We start from the raw sequence: 20,838 nt of genomic DNA, 5'->3' as shown, positions 1-20,838 counted from the left end.
ACTTAACATCTTTAATTCTAAAGACTGACTTAGTAGTCTGTCATATAAAATAAAGATATAAATGAAAAAAAAATCTTCTAAACTTTAAAGAGTTGCTCTGAGCTGTTGCCATCTAGGGAAATAGATTATATGCTTTTTAAGGGCAAACGGAGTTACAATACTGGAGTCACAATAAAGCACAATAAGGCAGAGCTTTAGTTCAGTTACTGCTTGGAGTACCTGAATTTTAGAGCAGAAAATGGCTTGTTTTCAAGTGACACTATTACAAGGGATAAAATGGGATCTCTGTTTTTCTGCAAAGGCTGCCTGCTGTAATTATGAAGGAAATAGTGGCAGATAACAACATAAAGGTCATTTTATTGAAAATAAACTGCATAGAGTTAGGTATAGATGTCATACCTTTTGCTTTCCTGAGGCTGTGGGTAAACACTTGACCATAGTATAAGTCACAGAGAATGGTTTTATAGGACAGAATGGTTTTATAGGTTCTTTCTTTACTAACTATATTTGTTAACCAAAAACATGCACCTTTTCATCTTATTCAGCATCTCTCCTTATCACGTAACAAAACTTACATGCTAAACCAAACGTTCAGGTTGGTACCGTCTCATGCTTTTACATGTTCAGTTCTCTCCAACTAAGCTTAAAAAGTAGTAATGTGCCTATTCTCTAGCATTAATACAGACAAGGGGAGCAAAACTAGACTGTTTGGCTGTCTTCAAACGAGGACTTTACCATTTTCCATAGAGCATTTTGTGAGCATGCAGAACTCCAGTATTTGCTCTTGTTGGATAGAGTACACTGCTGTCAGCGCAGATTGTAACCAGGCATCCCTCCTGCTTCACACAACTTCAAATTTATCTGTTAAAAAACCCCAACACAGCAAAAGAAAACTCCACGCAGGGAAGGGCCAGTTACAGCTGGGAGTTCGGGTGATGCGTATTTTCAAATAGCTACAAGCTGCCGCGGTTCGGACCTCATCTTTAGCGTTGTCGCTACACGGCGACCAAGGAATCTTAGAGCAATTCAGTAGTGAAAACTAGTTAAAACAAACTAACTCTCATACCCAGATTATGTCTTCTGCTTTACCAGCAAATTATGAGAGCTCGTTGATGGTTTATTTTATCTCTAGGCCAGAAGTTTAGCACTCACTAGCTTCCTGCAAAAAATCCGCCCTTATTAGGAAATAATTAAATGTTTCCTTAGTGTTTCTCGGCTAGTACAGAGTATTGCTGTCAAAGACAAACACTAGTTTGGTTCTGCTTAGGCTTTCAGCTGAAGGATGATCTGAAACAGTACAGCCGCTCTGTCTTCAGCATGCCTTTATTAATGTGGTATTTTTACTGCTTTTCCACTTTTCCACGTCTTAGAATACAACGTGTAGCCTGAGTGTGGGAAAAGAAGCACTTTCTTCTACTCTCTGCATACATGGAAAGAGCAGTTTTCCTGATCAGGGTAGGTACAGTCACGTAAGCAGCTATTTAGTCTTTCTTTGCCAAAACAGCATCACCACTGTGTTTACAGACAACGTAAACAATGTACAGGGCTTACGCTGGGGACGGTGTTTCCTTAGTCCCTCTTCCCGCGTTGCGGATGCGCGCAGCAGGCGCTCCTGGCGGCCCTGTCTGCGCTCGGGGCAGCGCCCTGGAGATCGTTACAGAACTAACAGCTGGACGTGTGCTAACGACAGCTGGAGCGGCGCTAGCACAGCTCAAGGGTTGGAACTGTTGAATATTGTAGTTGGACTGCTTCAGAGCTCCCTCTTGTTTTAAATTTCTCGAGAGTTTAGGGAAGTCAGAAATGCATGACAACTTTTTATTTTTGTTATCAAGTGCAACATTGCAAGTAACAGAAACTCAGGTTGACTAGTCCCGTAGGATACAGAACTGAAATGCATTCTGCCACGCTGTAGGCACTGTGCGTAAGAACCTGGCCAACACTTCAGTGCAATTGTGACTGGAAGAGCAAAGCAGAGCTATTACTGTTACACCTGTATGTATCCCAGTGTCGTTAACGCATCTATGGTAAAGCAGAATGGCTACCACTCTAGTGTATGAGCAATTCCATGAATTAGATTTTTACATCTAAAACAGCAAGCAAAGGAATCAATGCTAATCACCTTAATGAGGTGAGGTAACAAACCCAGTTTCAAGGGATATTTTGAGCCAATTGATCACAACAGAAGAAAATTTAAGCTGAAAATACCTGGTTTTATCTAGTATGGAGAACTGGAAATTGGGCAGTTATAGGTGGCCCAAGGAATTCTGCTTCCTAGCTTTTGCTCAGTCTTCATCTGTTGCACTGCAGAGGCCTTCAGCCAAGAAGTTTTTCATCAAGCTACTAGCAAGTGTAACTGACCACGATCTACACCTTTCTAGCTGTTAGTTCTGGAACAAGTCCTTGCATCACTGCTGTTTGAGACAGGCACTACTGAAGGTAGGTATCGAGTTTCTTCTTGATGTTGTCAAAGGAATCCACTCCCATATAGTCAGCTTGGCCCTGTTCCCACCGCTCCTTGCGTTCTTCTGAAGATATGGTTGGTAATACTGGTGATGGTGCTGATACTGATATGTGGGACACTGCCTCTGTAACCTCTGCCTAAAAGGAAAGGCAGAGTGAAAATACAGAAATAGGTTGCATAGCTAAACTGAGCAGCAGGCCGTTAGAATGGGACAATGCAGTAAAGTTCTCATGCGCGGCAGCAAGCGTTGCCAGCGGGCAGGGGTGGTGCAGCTTTCCCAGCAAAATAACAGCGGAGTTAGAGAAACTGGCAGGGAGGGCAGCGAAGAAAAAGAAAGTTTAAGTTCTTCATACCTCTCTACAGAAGCCACAAGAGAAAGCCAGAGTATAGACCAAGCACGATAGCTGCAAGTAGTTTATTAGAAAGATGTAAAGTTAAGAAGAGAAAGCACATTTTAGGAGATCAAAGTTGGTCTTAGAAAGGTTGAGAACTTAAACTGGCCCATGTAAGACTATAAGGTCTGCAGTCAGATGCGAGCTGCTAAGCTCGGAATGAGAACTAGAGCCAGAAGCAGCTCTTTGGCTTTGGTAAGTACAGGGATTCACCGCTGCCCAACTACAGAAGTTTTTCTCTGGGTATCCTGGGCTTACCTAGCTCTGTTTCACCATGCAAGACCTGTGTGTGCGTACTGCGTGCTGAACTGAACTGGGGTTCTTCGGCTTGAGAACCTCGTTAGCTGCAGCTCAGTGGGAGTTTGGGCCCTTCTCTGCACCTGTGACAGAACTCACTACAGTGCAGTTTCTGGTGCACCGTTAGCCACTTACACCGTTAGGCAAGCAGGCAGCTACGCTCACAACCGCTCTATAGCATGCTTCCGTTCTGTAGTGTTATTTATTCCAAGCTTAAAAGAACACAACCAAAAAACCCTGCATCCCACAAACTAGAGCACACCTGTGCTCCAAGTTGGACAGAGGAAAGGGAAAATCGGTGAAATGGTGAAGAACCTGTCACCCATACTTCAGTTTGTACAAGAATATTAAAGCACATACCATGTTTCCACCTGTAGTAGCTTCTTTAACCATTCCATGCTGTTCTAGTAATGGCAGAACGTTTACTGTGTAGGTGTCCCACCACATGTTGAGGAATTCTGGGTGAACTATTTTAGGGTCATCCACATTGCCTTTTATGCTTTTTGTTCTGGAGTCATATGTGTAGTTCCATGGCTTTGTGCTTCCCAGGAAATGCACCACTTTAGTATTTGCACCAAACCTGTTGGACAGAAGAAGTCAGAACCGCAGGCCACGCAGGGGTCCAGAAAACAAGAGTTTTGACTGGCAGACCTATTTTTTTTAGCCTGCAGTTTTTGTAGGTGTCCAGAAAACAGAAATATGAATATATTTAGGACGCTAAACACTAAATGATCAAACTGCCAATGCCTATTGGGACTGAAAGCATTGCAATACGACAGAAAAAATGCAAATGGAATTCTACATTACACTAGTCAGAATACAGCCAAAACCTAATGGTCTGGGCTATTTAAGTACTTACAGCCGACTCAAGTCTTTAGGTAGAATGATGTCCATAGCTCAGGAGAGAGCAGTCTCAAGCAGCCGTTGCAATCGGAACTGGTTTTAAAAGTGAAAAAGATTCTGCTCCAAAGTCAGTGATCCAGACAGTTAAGCATTGAAAGCATTACGCAGAGAAGGGTCAGCGCTAGGACTCGGTTACCCTTTCGGTTACAGCCCTATAGAAAAGGGTCGCTGGAGGCCCGGCTGCAGGAGGACTGTGTCCTGCAGAATCACGTTTTCTGTCCCTGAGGCACTAAGAGGACTTCTGGCACGGGTGCAGCAGGGTCTTGCTACAAAAGCAACCATTATTTTCTAAATAACTTCGGTTTAGTCATGGGTGGATGTTGGGAGCTGTGGTGGTGGGTTTGTTTCTTTTAAAAACTATTTTAACTCCATTTTCAATATGGATTTCTAGCTTTGTCCCAAATATTACCAGTATGTTCTTTTTAAGAACTCCCTTTGGAAGTAAAGAACCTGACACTAAGAGAGGCGGCATTAATTCTGTCCTTTGGTTCCAGAACCAGAGTTCAGCTGGAGTCAGTTTTGTGAACCAGTAGTTCAAGTCTCTCTAATAGCGACTGTCTCCCCTAGTTCGGTTTGCATCACATTAGGATGTGATCTCAACATAATGTGATTAAAATAGACAATAACGCCAAGCTAGTTTGTCTAACGCTTTGTTAAGCACACACTGGTCATTTTTACCCAGACTTGGATGTTTAAGGAGTTTTACATATGATCCTATGCAGGTGTGTTTCAAAACTTCATAATATTCAGAAGAAGGCAGCGTGCATTTGGGTGGAGGTTCTTCTACTACTGTACTGTACTTCAATATTCACGTTTAATATTTGGAACACAACTGATCTTACTGCACAATGAGAACCTGTGCATGTGTGAAACAAGGTCCAGTATCTGCAGTAATTGCAAGAAAAAAACGAACACGTCTTTAACAGGTCAGTTCCTGGGCTTTAACTTTAAACTCCATGTCAGGATTCGGCATTACCTGCCACAGCACTTTTTAACAGCCTGAGTTTTCCTCACCTTGGGCTGCTGCTGTTCTGAGGAAACTTGTCATTGTTCAAAAATCAAGGCTATTTTAGCCAGAGAATGCCTAAGAAGTGTTATATTACACTTGGTGCAAATGGAAAAGCATATTCTTAGTGCTCTGTGCACTTAGGGCCTGTACAGCAGCTGACAGATGCCAAGCTTCTACCATGTTTTCAATATCTGCTTTCTAGATACTTTCTAGATATGTAACACTTTATTTTAACATTTAAGCTCAACTGTTAGGAAGCTTTATGTCCACACTGGCCTCAGCAACTAATCTGTCTTTCCCCATCTCCCAGAAAAGTCCTTCATCAATGTTTTGAAGTTACAGAGCATTTGTCATGAATTGGCATTTTCCTTTGGAAAAAGGATTACTGAGACTGCTGTGAAATCCAGTCTCGCTGTACAAAGCTGCGAAAAACTTAGCTATTGATGTCAGGAGGTTTAAATTTCACTTTATTCCAACTGCTGATTATCAGAAGTGCAGCTGCTGATCTAACCAAGGGAAATTGTTCCACCAACTGAGCAGGTCGTGCTACTTAAAAGGGCTGCGCCTCCAGCATTCTGCGCTGGAAGGTCTGCTGGGTTCACTCAGGCAGCTGATTCGATCGGGCACATGGGATTCTGTCCGGAGCCCCCAGATCCCCTCAGTCTTTTGTGGCAACAAGGTCATTCGCAAATTTAAGGTCATGTGAGTAACAACCAGCAGCCTCAGAACCAGGACATAGTTTACAATAGCTGTTTGCTTATCAAACGCTGCCCAACTACTTAGTCATTCTTAGGCTTGCATATATTTCTTTAAATAAGTGTTCCACTTTTAGCATGACAGGATTTCAAATCACAAGACATAGCTTGATCTTGAGCCAGCAACAGTCCTGCTTATGCGAGCTGCTGCTTCAGACACTGGTAACCTGATGTCACTGGGCGATCAGATTGTTTTTACGCAATTGGGACTTTCCCACCCCCCCCAGCTTCTGCCGCTCTTCATGAATAAGAGTTTCTGTGTAACATTTCGGCTTCCCCTGCTCGCTCCTGTTTATGGTAACTCTCGAATGGTTTACTCGCATGCCAGATCTACTACTGCTGGCTGCGGAGAATGTAGTTGTTTTCCTGACACAGGAAACATGCGGTGCTGTGGTGCTTGGCCGCAGTTTTGGTCTATCCTGCTACTACTTAGGGAACTGTCTAAAGTCTAGGAAGACTGCTGAGAGAGAATTCTAGCTTTATATGACTCTTTGTTCACCATGTTTATTTGGATGGCGTAGACTGATTAGATGAACTATAACAACTGGTTCTAAAAACACCGAGTAATTGGTACAAGGAAAGGGTCAGTGTCTAGGTGGTACCAACGCCACCGGCGACGGGCCGAAGCTCAGCTGAGGCTGACTCGAGAGCTGCAGCAGACAGCACCATAGTGGAGAAGTGGTTCTTCCTTTGCAGTTGACCTGTCTAACGTGCTTACTCTAAATAAACCTCAGTGTTACCACCAGGGATGAATGGCTTAAGCTACAGATAGAGCTTTTTCTCTGCATTTACCATGAGACAACTTATTTAACTAGCATTAATTCAACTTTTTTTTTAAAGAAAGGAAACTATTATACCTTCTTTTATTGACAGTAATGGTCTCCCTTGAGAACAACTGTGTAAGTTCACATTGTGCATGTTCATTCTGCTAAAATAAATTAGCTTATATAAGCTCTGCAAGTCTTCTTAGAATGTTGAACTTACGCTTTAAATGCTGGAAGGTAGGAATATACAGAAGTACTGCTCAAATTATAAATAAATGGTAGATGTTTGCTCATGTCTGTTGTTGCCCAGCTGCTGAAGAAGGTGTTTAATAACCCCTGATCTGCACCTGAAAGAGAACACATTAATAGTCTACAAGCACCAGAGAGCTGTTCTACAGTTTTTTTCAGTCACTTCACTAATTAAGAGTCAGTAGTGCAGTTGTCATGTCCAGCAGGAGTTTGGCACAGAGCCCTGGAGTTCTATTTGTGAACAACCCTCTAACCCTTGCCGCCTTGGAAAATCCAACAAATGCGGAGGCCGACAGTACGTGTGGGGTCACTGCTGCTAAAAGCTGCTCACAAACCCTGCCACTCACAGTTCTGCAGGTTGAGTTCAAGCTGTGTAAGGCAGCAAGAAACAGGACTTGACCGCTGGGTACGGTTCAGCTTCAGGAAAGCTGTAGCTCAGAAGATCAAGTGCCAACAAGTAGTTTTATTTTATTGTGCTTACAGATGTATGACCAACATCTCAATGCCAGAGTTACAGTATCAGTGGTCTGTTAAACCTGCAGCCCTGGATGCACTGACTACACTGATCTGGCAAGAAAAGCACATTCAGTCTTGGTGACAACTCTATAAAGCGTCATTATGTCCCTTAACAGGCAAGAGGTGTTCCTAGTTCTGCACGGAGAAGCTGCTGCCTACCAATGGAAGCTGCGGCCAGCCGGACTGTGTTGGGAGGATCCCCTCAGCTCGCGAGCAGAGGCTGTAAGGAGGTCAAACGACTCTGAAGTGGTTCGGTATGTCAGTAGTAGAGTAGCTTTGAAAAAACAAACAAAAAAAGCCTCTGGCCCAAAGCAGACTAGTTTATAAGCAGCTACTGAGAAGTAAAAACTGCTTATTTATATCCATTCATTCCTAATTGCAGTGAACATACTTAGTCTTGAAGTGTTAATAGTTCCTCTTATGAAGGAGATTGAAGGCAGCCCCTGACCTTTCGTTTGCTGTCTTCCCTTCACCTGTAACTGCTCTCACAAGCAGCACTGCTGAAGAGCAGGTAAATGGATAGCGTAGTTAGAAAAGAGACAATGTTTTAATCTTTCATTTTCTAAAGCATTCAGTCTCTGCTGACTCAGGAATTGCTTTTTATTTGGGCTATGATTAGATTTGGAACAGGACTAAGGTTTACAGTCTCCTTGATGTTTGATCAGAATTTGCTTTTTGCACTGAAGTATCCGGACACTGGGCATAAACTTAACGTACAGCGGAACACGGACGGACCTGCCGCGCGTCCCGCTGCCGCTGCCGGCCCGCGCAGGGTGAGACAGCGCCCGGAGGCTCAGCCCGGTGATCTCACACCTCTTCCTGCCCCTCGAGGCGTCGGGAAGGAACGCACTCTGGTGCCCGTCACAGAGGACAGAGTCAAAGAAACCAGGCGACTCCCCTGGTCTTGACTCAGCTCTTCCATTTTCATGTCTAACTTAATGCTGCTTTAAGAATGCTTATGTAAATGGTGAGATCTTCTAGGAAAGAAGTAAGTGTGGGATGCCTTCAGAACAGGCGGCTCGTACCTGAAGGGGCAGCGACAATATATTTCACGTATTCTACAGGACTTTCTCTCAGATCTTGTACATACTTGGCTTTTTTTCAGATTGCATGTATTTTTGCCAAAGCAGCCACTGAAAGCTGCATTTATTTGTCCTAGTCCAGGCCCCAACAGTAGTTTTGTATAAACTTGGCCATAAGATGACAGAATCAGGTAGTAGTTACGTCAGCTATACATACAGTCTTGCTGCATTATATCTTTATATGTAAAAATAACCATTTTAAACCCCAGCAGATTATTGAAGCAATAGCAATGTTCTTAATGTATCAGTGCTACCAGATTTCTTTTAAAACCAAACTTTTTCCTTCCGCTACTTTTAGATGGTACCTAGAATGACTGCATGACATATTCCTCGTTATCTGGAAAGGTAAAGGAGCCATCACGCTGCCGTTTCTGCACAGCAGCATCACATGGGAGGCATCTCCCCGCTGTTACAAACAGTCAGTACTCTGGAAAGTCTTGCGTTTCCTAGTTACTACTACTGCAAATGGGGCGCTTAGACTTCAGCTGTGCACAGCTCGCATCCCTGTGTCCTGTTGAGGGCAGGGACCCTTTACAGGTGTTTCTCTTACAAAGTTTCCTAGGAACTTTTTTAATGGCTGGATCAATTTAAGTATAAACCCCCTTTCTCCCCACCAAGTTCATGAGCTCAGCAGCAGCTTATGCAGGTGGTAGAATGCGCCAAGGTCTCTACTCAGATCAGTGCTACCATTTAATAAAAAATAAATACATTTTAAAGCTGATGTACAAATTAGTTCTAGAAATTTGGTACCTAAACCATTAACCCACCATTTTTGCTGTTAAGACCCACAACAATTGCTTCATGTTTAGGACACTGAGGAAGTTTCACTGTTGTGCTTTAGCCACCAAGTCTCAGATGTTCCTGGAGCTACTCAACAGTCAGTTTGCACAACGATGCACCTGCATCTGGGGATTTCAGGGTGTCGGGTTTTGAGGGGGGTTGTTTGTTTGGTTTGGTTTTGGTGGCAGGTTTTTTTGGTTTGGTGGTGGGGTTTTTTGTGTGTGGCTTTTTGTTTGCTTTGGTTTTTTGAGTGTTTTGGGGTTTTTGGGGGGTTTTGGTGTTTTGTTTTTTTTTTTTTTTTGGTGGTGTTGTTTTTTAATGCAACAATTCAGTACTATGCTACACCTTTTGCTATAGCTGGTGATCAATTTACACCCAACTGCTGCCTGTCGGGATGAGCTACAGACTCACTCTTCACCACTCCGCAGTGCTCATCGTCACTGGAGTTTATTCCTATGGTAGCATTAGCATCCAGCTGTGACTCATGTTCTTTGAGAGGCTACACACAGGAGTCCCCTCAGAAACAGGGATTGTTCTGCAGACTAAGAGCACCATCTACTATTTTTTGCTTTTTACAAGTGCTGAAAGGTAAGTCGATGGGTTGGCTAATGACCTTCTATTAAGAGTTCCTTTCATGGTCTTGTTTATGAAGTTTTCTGTAGCTTTTTCAGTTACTAAATTTCATTATCTGACTGCTGCAGCACAAAACACAGTGACAGTCATTGAGAAGCCTTTAACTATAGCAGTTTTCAAGCACTGTGTGCAACGGCAGTAGATTTAGGAGACTTACAGGGCAGCAGACCCTGGCTCCTCAGGCTGAGATCTGGCACAGTGGCCAGTCCCAAGTGACCTATAGTGGGATCAGCCATGGCTACGTGCACTTGATATTGGGAAAAAGACGGTCACCACCCCATAGTGACAGGAAGCTGTCACGTAGCAGATGAAGAGAGAGCTGCATCTTCAAATGCTTTTTCTCTGAAGCCGCACTCAGTGCTGTTTTCTCCACAGCAGTTTGAGTTGGCCCAGAACGCTCAGGCTCCGGCGTCCGGAGCGCGGGAAGCGTGGCGCCGCCGGTTCGCTCGCCAGCGCGTGCACCGTGCTTGCTGCCTCCTAAAGATCTCGTTACACAATTCTGCATTGCTAATGCCTACAGCTGCTAGTTTGGAGGCCAAACTCTTTGGGTTTTTTAATTCACAAAGTCTGAAAAGAATAGTTTTACTATGTATTGTAATGATAGCCTCCGTTGTGAGAAGGATATAACTTTTGTATAGTTACACTGAGTTCAGAATTCTATCAGTTTGTATGACATGTATGTAGTTACTGAGCCATCCCAACCACTATTTCCATTCTGCTCTAACTTATATTGAAATGCAAATTAATACATACCATCAAAGCTGCCTTTCTCTGTAGCGAACTGCAACAGCTGATCGTACGTTTCAATGGAAGGTCGGTAAACAAAAACGCCAGAATTAAAACAGTCAGGCCAGCCTGGATCTGGTGCTGCAGACAGCTCTTCTCTCTCAAAAAGCTCATCAATATTTGACAAAACCTGGTTGTAAAGGGGGTAAAAAAAAAATAAAAATTCATTTTCTGGTTTTTAGGTTAGGAATTGGGGTATTGTTTTATAGGATTTTGACATTCACCTTAAGATATGTAAGTTCTTGTTTTCTTTAAGACAAAGGCATTGATATAATACCTTGTGGAGATGGTCGCCACAGGCTACGTTACATGTATTTTTAGAGTTACTAGTCCAAAAAGGCCTGTATTACCTCTCCTCTTAAAAACAAACAAAAACCAGACTGCACAACACCAGCAGCCCCTTCCACCCACAGCACCAAAAACAGCCCAGAAAAACAAAATGCAGCGACCCCCATCCCAGGTCACCAAGAGGTGCCACGAGACGTGACCACGTACCATTGTGTCTGCGTCCATGAAAACACATTTTGAAAACTGTGTCAGTTCCCAGCAGTGCAGCTTTGTTAGTGTGACGCCCAGCTCGGGTCTCTTCATTAGCGCCAAGTGCGCCGAATCCCCACTGTCCAACACATTCACTAATACGACTTCATCAAAGACTTTTTCCAGCACCCTCCTGGGGAAAGAGTCAATTGCCAAGACACAGTTCTGTTGTTATTGCAGCACCAGAGCAGGTGACAGACTCCATAAAGAGAAGTGAAACGAGCGGGAACCTGGCAGTATTTCTTACGCCATCAGTAAGTGGGGAACAAAGACGTTTGTTTGGGTTTTTCTTCCTCTGCAAACAGGTCTTTAGTTGGCATTGCTATCAAGTCCAGTAGGTCATGGCTATATAGTACCAACTTTCTACATAGCTTTTTTCAGCCACTCTTGTTGGCAAATTAACAGCCTACTTTGAGCAGGCAATCAAGAAATGGGAAGCTGTTAGAGTAGCTTCAGCAGGACAGTAGCTGAATCCTAAACAGTTGAAACAGAAGTTTATGCAATAGTTACAACAAAATTGTTCTGGATTTGTGATTGTTAGGGACACCTGACTAGACCCAGTTGCTAAAACTTTCTTTATTCCATGGAGCTGTGAAGACTCACTCACGGATGGCTGTGGGTGCAGCAGCGTCTTGACCCAGTTCAGCTCAGAATGGCACTTAAACTTTCAGACCTTGTGGTGAACATTTGTGGCAGATATCCAACCCTTGTTTTACTATCTGTAAAGCATTACTATTAGTTTAAGAGAGGTTAGGGAGTTCATGCTGCTTAAGATATGGAGCATCAGTAAAGTCTTGCTATTCTACAGTGTATCTTGAATGCTCAGCACTAATCAGTACAATTTGAGCCACAAATCTTGCAAATGAGCTTGAGAACTCTGCCTTGTAAGTCTGTCTTTGTACTGACAGTTTGGTATGGACAGCTGTTCTGAAGTTAAGGCATCCCTTGTTAGCAAGCTCCAGTCACAGCACCAGGTCGGTGTGGCTGGGCTGAGGGCACGGTGCTGGCTGGCACCAGCACACGCGCACGTTTACGATTCCTCTGAGAAGAGCGCACTCACCTAATGGGCTAGCATGAACGTTCCTGTGTGTGACATCTTTATATTGATAAGGCTGTCATGCTGCCAGGAGACTCCAGGGAGAGTCACTCCATTTATTACTGAGCCACTTCTGTCTCTATAAATTGAGAGATCCTTTCAGAGGAACTTCCCTATGTAGAGAATCTTGTTATTCAGGTAGCTATTAAGTTAACTGTTTTTTTACCCTCCTCTTACTTGTAGAAAGAGCAGCCAGTCGGCTCCACACTGAGACTACTCTAGAGAAGCTGTAGGAAGCAGCTGCCTGGTAATTTCATTTGCTGTACTGTGGTGACCAGGTGAGATGCTTCTGTTGATTTGACATACTTGGTGCTACTTTAGTTCTGCTCATTTTCTTCTCTCGTTTGATGTCTGCTAGATTTCAAGAGAGCTTGTGTTACATTATGTCAATCAGGAACGCTTCTGCAATACAAATAAATACCAATCCCCTGACTCCCACCTCCACGTGCATGCACACAGCACTAATGAACACACAGGCAATATTGTGTTGTTGGACAGTTCTAAGCAGGACTATGAAAGAGCAGAGATCCAGTTGAAATACCAGTATCAAGTCACAGTTTAGTGCTATAACTGCAGAGTACCGGTTAACTCATCATATAGGGGGAAAAAAAAAGCAAGAAAAAAACCACCACCAAACCACCCAAACACCACATTTTCATGTGTGAAGAACTTCCAGAACTCCAGATAGTATATTAAGTTCAATTCTGCAAAGTTCTTGGAAGGTTACTACTAAGGAATTTAACTTCCATTTTTTCAACCTTCACATCAGGAGGAACTGTGGCAGTCTGAGTCCTACGGGTGGCCTTACCTCATCAGATCTGAGACTTGAGGCGTTATGAGTGCCGTCAGCTTCCTTGTCGTTCTGTACTGCTGCAAGGATGAGCCGAGTACCAGTGCTCCTTTCACGTAGGAGTCATTTGTGGCTAAAGTCACGAAAGACTGGTCTGGAAGAGAGGAACTCGGTCAAGTCAGCGTGATCCACTGCTTTATTCTGAGACAGAGATACCAGAAACCCAGTACTGTTAGGTGACGGTGCTGTGAGCCCTCCGTGATGTGCCATCTAACTCTGCATACTGGGCCTGCCTACGAGGCTGAATGAAGCAGGTTATATTTGCATAGCTACACTTGCTATCACTAACTTGGCCTATGGCAAAATACAATTAAAAGAAAAAAAAAAACAAACACAACTGTTGCAAGAGAAAACAAGTTCTAGTTTGTCCACGGGTAAAATAAGTCATACCAAATGTTAGAGACAATCCAAAAGGTCTAAAGAGCCTTATTTTAGCCATTAATATACGGGTTTTAAGCTACAAGTATGTGAGGTTGCATTTGGTCTAAAGTTAGTAGAATTTTGTAGAGTTACGCAAGGTTCAGCTCTCAACCCTGAGGTTAGAGCAGCATAAAAGGTACATTTCATTTTCAAATGAAAATCAGCATTCAGTTAGATCTTGAACAGCAGCATTAAGTTTTGCTAGCTCAGGATTTTGCAGATGAGTTGTTCTGCAGCCCATGGTTGCAGCTCTGTCACAAGAATGCAAGATTTAAATGGGAAGTGACTGGCAATACGATAAGCAATTTAAGACTTGCAGCAACGGATTTTGCTCTTGAAGCAAAAAGAGGTACGGTTGGGTTGTTACTATAATCTGCTCCAGCTGGATCTTAAAAATAGATTGATAATGACTTTGTCATATACAGCTTATTGAGGCCATATAGTACAAGCTTTGCATTCTTTCAATTGTCATGTTGGTTTAAACTGCCAGGGTGGGACTGACAAAAGCAAACAAGTAGCTTCTAAACTTCTTCAGCTATTGTCATGTAGTGCCCCTTTCCCAGCGCTTACACAGAAGTGTGCTCTTTTCTACCAAACCATTTTTGACACCATCCACAAAACAGTTTCTTCCTAAGAATTTCAAGAGTAGATTTTCACATCCAAGTTTATTTTAGCAACTGTGACTTCTGTTCTTTACAGAAGATTTTTACTAGGTCAGACCAGGACTGAGCGTGAGGGTTCTGGGCGCTTAGAGGCTTACTGTCCCGTCTAGTAGATTAAATACTGCCTGCTCTGCTTTCGGAGGGCTTGTTGTTCGGTACATCTCCTCAGCCCGTGAGACAGTCATCATCACTATCTTTTCGAATTAATACAATCTTAATAGTTGGTGGAAAGTCATGTACCATAATTGTCGATACATTCTGCAAACCTGGTTTGCAAGCTCTACAGAGCAGCTACAAAACCTTCTATTTTGCTTAGCAGCAAAACCAACTAGTCCTAAGGGATTAAGATTATAGTGGTCAATTACAAAGTTCAAAAAAGGCTCTATAATGCTAGGAATAAAGATTTTTTTTCAATCCACTTTAGCTACAAATGTGTAATAGTTCATATAATTTGGCTCTACAAAACAATTTTGTTTCTTTGAAGCTTTACAAGTGGCAAGCGTGTAGCATTTTAAGTGGTGTGAACATCCTCCTAATAGGGCAACTTTTTTCATTACTCAATGTTACCCCTGGACTGCTCAATAAATAAAAGTCTATCACTCTATTCTGACAGACAGCTCACTGAAAACCCGGTGTAGACAAAGTGGGATTGTGCCCAACATTCATCTGGACGGTGCTGTGGGGTATTTTTTGTTGTTGTTCTGGTTTTGTTTTGTTTTCCAGCAGCATAAGACTAATTCTTCAAGTGACCTTGGCACTGCAAGACCAGTCTTGTTCATTGAATTGTTAGTGGGACACTTCTACTATGTGTCCTCACGTTACTGGAAATGAGTGTTCTTACACTGAAGTCTTTGAGACATGAAGTCAATTCAATGATGGAGTGAAGGCTGAGGAGCCTCCTCCTCATCCTGCCCGCAGCAGGAGGCTCCAACCGCTTGACAGGAGGATACTGGCAACTTGTAGCACACTAAGTCAGTACAGCTTTCCAAAGTTTTGAATAAACTATGTTCTGTTTCATACCTTCTCTAAAGTACATCCAGGCATGTCATGAATGAGTCCATGCTATAAACTGGGCAAGACCAGTTGCTGCTTCATGCGGAAGTCGCATCTGCAGGAGAGGTTCTCAGGGACATGGATTGGTGCTGGACTTGGGTTATGGTTGGACCTGAATGATCCTGAGGGTCTCTGCCAACTGAAATGATGCTACGATTCTAGCTAAACCACCAGTATTTCAGTTGTGTGGTGTCCCTGTCCCCTCCCCTGCTCCATCTCTGTAAATGTTTCCTCCACAGCAGGTTATGTGCACACTGTGGTCACTGTTACCCCTGAAACATCCTCAACTAATTTGTAACAGTGCGGCTGCGAAAACACAGACAACGTGAGACAGTTGTACGGCTTGATAATTGATTTTTCCTGGCAAACCCGAGCTGCTCCGGAGCCTCGGTCTGCGCAGCTCACGGTTCAGCGCACGGCGTGCACGGCCCCGCAGCCGCGGGCTCCTGCGCTCCGAGCGCCGTCCCGGCTGGCAGCGTGCGCCGGGGACCGGGCCCGGCTGGCAGCGTGCGCCGGGGACCGGGCCCTGAGGTTTTAGGACTTTACCTGGAAGCATTTTCAAAGGCACAGAGTTTTCCTGTTCCCCTGTTCTTTGAGGAAGGTGCTAGTTATCTAATTTCTCTTTTGAGAACAGGATTCCTAAAGTGACAGGAACATCTATTCAAGACTGGCATCGCGAGGCAGAGCTCCAGACCGCCTGCACCCTTCCGGATCTGAGAGGGAAACCGACTGCACGGGCAGCTGCGGCGAGAACCGGGAGAAAAGAAAACCCAGGTACGCCGGGAGGGGCGGCAGCGCACGGCGGCTTCGAAACGCACACAAGTTCCGCTGGCGCCCCGGGGGCGGGCCGGGCTTTGTCCTGTGAGCCCTGCGGGCCTGTGGCGGCCCCTCCGCGCCCCCCTCCCCGCCACGCTCCCCGCGTCCCTCCCGCCGGGGAACAGCCCGGCGCGGGACGGGGCCGGCGCGGCGCGAGGCCGGACCGCGAGCGGCCGCGGTGCCGCCGGTGCCGCGCGGGACGGGCCCCCCCGCGCAGCCCCACCCCCCGCCGCCGGCAGCGGCCGCCTAAAAATAGGCGCGTGCGGTCCGCCCTGCGAGCGCGCGGCGGCTCCGCGAGCGCGGCCCGCGCCGCCAGCAGCCCCCGCGCCCGCGCAGGTGTGGCCGCGCGCACTGACCTGCCATGGCGGCGGCTCCGCGGATCGGCTGGGGCTGCGCCGGCCGCGCTCCCCGCGCTGCGCCGAGGCCGCCGCTTATATAGGGGCGGGGCCACGCGCCAGACGTCTTTGGCCGGCGGCGGAGGCCCCGCCCCGAGGAATCCCCGCGGCGCCGCGGGGCGGGGTCTCCGCCATGGCCGGCTCGGGGGGCCGCACGTCACCGCCGCTCCGGGCGCGGGGGCCCGCGGGGCTCGGTGGCGGCGGGACCCGGGGCCGCGCCGCGGGGCCTCGTGGCTCCGGGGGCCTCCTGGGCCGAGCAGAGCTCGCCAGCGGGTGCCGGGGGAGCCCCTGGCGCTCGGGCGGGCAGCGGCCGCCGGGCCCCGCGGGTGGAGCGGGTGGAACCGCGCCCGGCCTGGAGCCGCCGGCCGCTGCGGAGCGCGGGGGCAGCGGGAGCGCTGCAGGCGCCCCGTCCCGCAGCCGCGCCGGGGCAGTGCGGCTGCCGGGGAGCCACCCTGGAGCCTGTGCAGAATGGCCGGTGGCCGGTGCCTCGCGGGGCCGCGGGGCGGCCGTGGGGCTCGGGGGGCGGCTGTTGGTGACGCGGCTTCGCGGGCGGTTGGCGGGATTGCTGCCAGGATTGCTGCCAGGGCTGTGAGGCGGCAGGAGAGGTGCGAGGCCAAAACCGTCGTGTCTGTTAAGACAGCATCTCTGGTGCTGTTGGTGACGCTGGGCGCCGCTGGGGAGCGCGTGGCAGCCAGTGACATGAGGAATTATGCCCGTACTTAGATATTTTATTTACGATTCTATTTCAGTCCTTGGATAAATTTAAGCTGTACCTTTCCAGGAACACAGGAAGGGCGCTAATAAGTTTCTTGTGCTCTTTATCACCCTTCCAAGTATTATGAATATGGAGACTTTAGTACAGGTCCTTTGTTACTTATATGATACTCTGTCTGCTAGTCAAAACTGAGCAATCAAAGATGAACAAATAGTGAAAGGTAGAGATATACAAGATGCCCTAACCAAAGCAATGGGTTAGCCCAAAGACTCAAAGAATCACAGAGTGGTAGAAATCGGAAAGCTCTGTGTCCCGTCCGCTCCCAGCCCCGCTCCAGCGGGGTCACACAGCCCCGTGTCCCGTCCGCTCCCAGCCCCGCTCCAGCAGGGTCACACAGCCCCGTGTCCCGTCCGCTCCCAGCCCCGCTCCAGCAGGGTCACACAGCCCCGTGTCCCGTCCGCTCCCAGCCCCGCTCCAGCAGGGTCACACAGCCCCGTGTCCCGTCCGCTCCCAGCCCTGCTCCAGCGGGGTCACACAGCCCCGTGTCCCGTCCGCTCCCAGCCCCGCTCCAGCGGGGTCACACAGCCCCGTGTCCCGTCCGCTCCCAGCCCTGCTCCAGCGGGGTCACACAGCCCCGTGTCCCGTCCGCTCCCAGCCCTGCTCCAGCGGGGTCACACAGCCCCGTGTCCCGGGACACCCCGAGGACGGACACTCCACCAGCTCCCCGGCAGGCTGTGCAGTGCCCGGGCAGCTCCCGGAGCACGCGTGTCCTGCTGTGCAGAGGGACCTCCGGGGTGTGCGCGGGTGCCCGTGTCCCTGCCGCTCCGCAGGTGCGGACACGGTGCTCTCTCCCCAGGCCGCGCGGTCTCGGCTGTCCCAGCCGTTCCTCGGCTTTTTTGTCCCCTCATCGTCCTCGTGGCCCTTTGCTGGGCTCTGCACAGTGTGACCGTGTCTCTCCGGTGTTGGGGGTGCCCAGCCCTGGACACCGTCCTGGCCTCCGCAGCAGAGTTGGTGGATGGATGGATGGATGGATGGATGGATGGATGGATGGACGGACGGATACCCTCTCTGCTGGTGTGGCCTCCCCAGCAGAGCAGAGGGACGGACGGACGGACAGACGGATGGATGCCCTCCCTGCTGCTGCTGCCAGGCTTGGCCTCCTGCCACCCGGGACACCGGTCATCTCTGCAGCAAGGCCACATTGCTGGCTCGTGTTCAGTTTGGTGTCCACAAGGCCATCCATTGTCTTCCTGGAGCCAATGACCTCTACCTGCCTTTTCACCAGAATGAACTGAGGAAAGTCTGTTAGGAAGGGGATTTCTTTCTAACCTGAAATGGCAAATGTTTTTTTTTTACTGAAAGGATTAAAAAACTAAACAAACTCTCAATGCAAACTGATGAAAAAAGAACATTCCACCTCTAAATTCCCTGTCGTAGGAAGTTATGTTTGAGCTGAGACAATTTTTGTAGACCTGTTTTAAAATCAAATTACATACTTTTAAAAATACCAAAATCAGGTAAGTACTTGACCACCAACAACAAAAAACCTTTTTAGAGCGCGTACCGGTAGTTCATAAAACATCACATGCATGCAAATGTGCAAATCATAATTATAGGCAATGCCAGTAATGTGGTGTGTCAGTAGGGATTACTACATTTTCTGGTGTGCAGCCCTTTTTCAGGTCTCCACTGCTCGGACAGACTTTCTCTGATGGTGCTGAGCACGGTTTGTGTCTGTCTCAGATTGAAGTTTTGAGAAGTTTTTAGCCAGCACATTTCAGCTGTGTCCAGCTTGTTGCTTTGCCAAGTTTTTGATAGAAAACAATAGAATGGCCGGTGTTGGTGGTTGCCCTCCCCCCGCTCCTCCCCACCCCCTCCTCCCGCCACCTCCTTTGTGTTGTGTTACAGTGCAGAGAAAGAGCATCATTCCTTCTGGTTCCCACGTTAAAAACAAACAATCCAAACAAAGCCCTGGGCTGGTCGATGTTAGGCTTAGGAGTGTGACAGAGAAGGGCTCCTGCACCGCTGTTTGCTCATGCTTGTTTGAGGTTGTTCAGACGTTAGTGGTTGAACAGGCTGTGAAACCTCCAGTCCCGTGTGACCAGCGTGCACGTCCCCGCGCCCGTGCCCCGTGCTGACTGGTTTCTCTCCTTTCCCCGCAGCCTGGAGGGGAAAACTCACTGGAAGAACCCGCGAGATAATCAGGTGTCCGTTGGCTTCCAGATCAAAGAGAAGAAAAGATCCCGTGACACGAGCATAGGAGGCAAAAAGCCAAGGGAAAAAAGAGAGGAACGCTTGGGACAGGCTGTGGTGGGGCGAAGGCTGAGCTGGGAAAGCATCCAAACCCAGGACAAGGTAAGAAAGAAAAAGTGCTTTGCCTCAATTTTGATGGAAGAGGATAAATTTAAGACTAAGCAAAAGATAAATATATGAGGACGGGAGCTGGCCAGGGAGACTGTTACATGCCAACACACACCATAGGACTTGATAAAAGCCTGGTGAGGAGGAAGAAGGAATAGGTATCCAGGATAAAGAGACAGCGTTCAGAAGGAATGGACGTAGCAGCTCTTCAGGTGAACACTGGTGCTCTGAACAAGAGCCAGGTCCCGCGGAAAATGAACCCGTGATCAGACAATTAAAAATTACACCACAACGCGTGTCACGGAAGTCAAATTGCCATTGCACATTATAGACCTTCCTGCTTTTGACTATGGAGCAATACTGTTACTTTAGTAGGAGCTTCTCTATAACTTAAGTAAAAAGACATTTCAAAACACCAGATACAAAGAAGTAGCTTTGAAATCTATTCGGGATTTATATAGCAGCAACAGCAACTGCCACCCTGTACATGGACTGTGTTAACTGTAAACTTCTAAAGTGCTTAAGTAGCCGTTTACACTTAAACTGTATAATTTTGCAAATGTGCACAGTGAGTCCAACCATTACATTAATAAAACATTGTAGGGAAAGTTTCAGAATAAAACATCAGTTCTGTCTCTGCAAAATCTGGAGGAAAAAAGAAAGAGGGTTGACTCCGTGTGTTCGGTCCACGTTTGAAGTACTGGAAATCAGTTTTACAACACTGAAGCTGAAAGAGTAATCTGTCTGGTTAGGAGAGACACATCGTGTGGTGCATAGCTGGATATGTAGAAATAATATATCCTGATATAAGACTGTACTGAGAGGTTTGGTTCCATTTTTGCCATGCCATCTCTGTCTTGCCCTGTCATAAACTTCCCTGATGACAAAAGCTGTTTTGGGTTGTCCCCTCTGCGTTTTGAAACCCTTCTCACCTTGAAATTCATGTCAGGCTAGGCTGGATATTCGTTATTTGAGAACTTAGAATAGTTTGCATACATTTTAAAATTTGACACAAATATTTCCTAGGGCTAGGATTTCAATATAGGGCCACTTTTCCCAGTAGGACTGAAAGGGCTTTGGTGTTTGTGTTTGAATAATCAAAACATTCTGCTGTCACTCCAGCTTATTTCAACCTTTCACACTCTCTTTTCCTAATGGGCATTCTCTTTGCCCATCCCAGAGACACTTCTAGTTTTGGCCTTTTTCCTTCAAAAAAATCCATCTGTTACACAAATTTAGTCCACTGAAAAGCCAGGCTCTGTCTTGTAAATCTTGCATTTGCTTAGCGTGTGTTACTGAACACACA

The 20,838-nt window shown here is 46.7% G+C and overlaps 1 protein-coding gene across 1 annotated transcript; it reads right to left on the bottom strand.

Moving 5' to 3' along the window:
- Positions 1 to 339: 339 nt before the first annotated feature.
- On the bottom strand, positions 340 to 17,172 carry GYG1 (glycogenin 1). Its single transcript, XM_082056253.1, is given in 8 exon segments — positions 340 to 2,598; positions 3,511 to 3,730; positions 6,802 to 6,928; positions 10,595 to 10,757; positions 11,123 to 11,297; positions 13,069 to 13,204; positions 16,418 to 16,490; positions 16,492 to 17,172. Coding segments are annotated over 8 exon segments (1,731 nt in total). The 5' UTR covers positions 17,158 to 17,172; the 3' UTR covers positions 340 to 2,427.
- Between the last annotated feature and the right edge of the window lie 3,666 nt (positions 17,173 to 20,838).

This window comes from Streptopelia decaocto, assembly GCF_964273445.1.
Source record: "Streptopelia decaocto genome assembly, chromosome: 6".
NCBI lineage: Eukaryota > Metazoa > Chordata > Aves > Columbiformes > Columbidae > Streptopelia > Streptopelia decaocto.
This window is presented reverse-complemented; position numbering and strand designations above follow the sequence as displayed.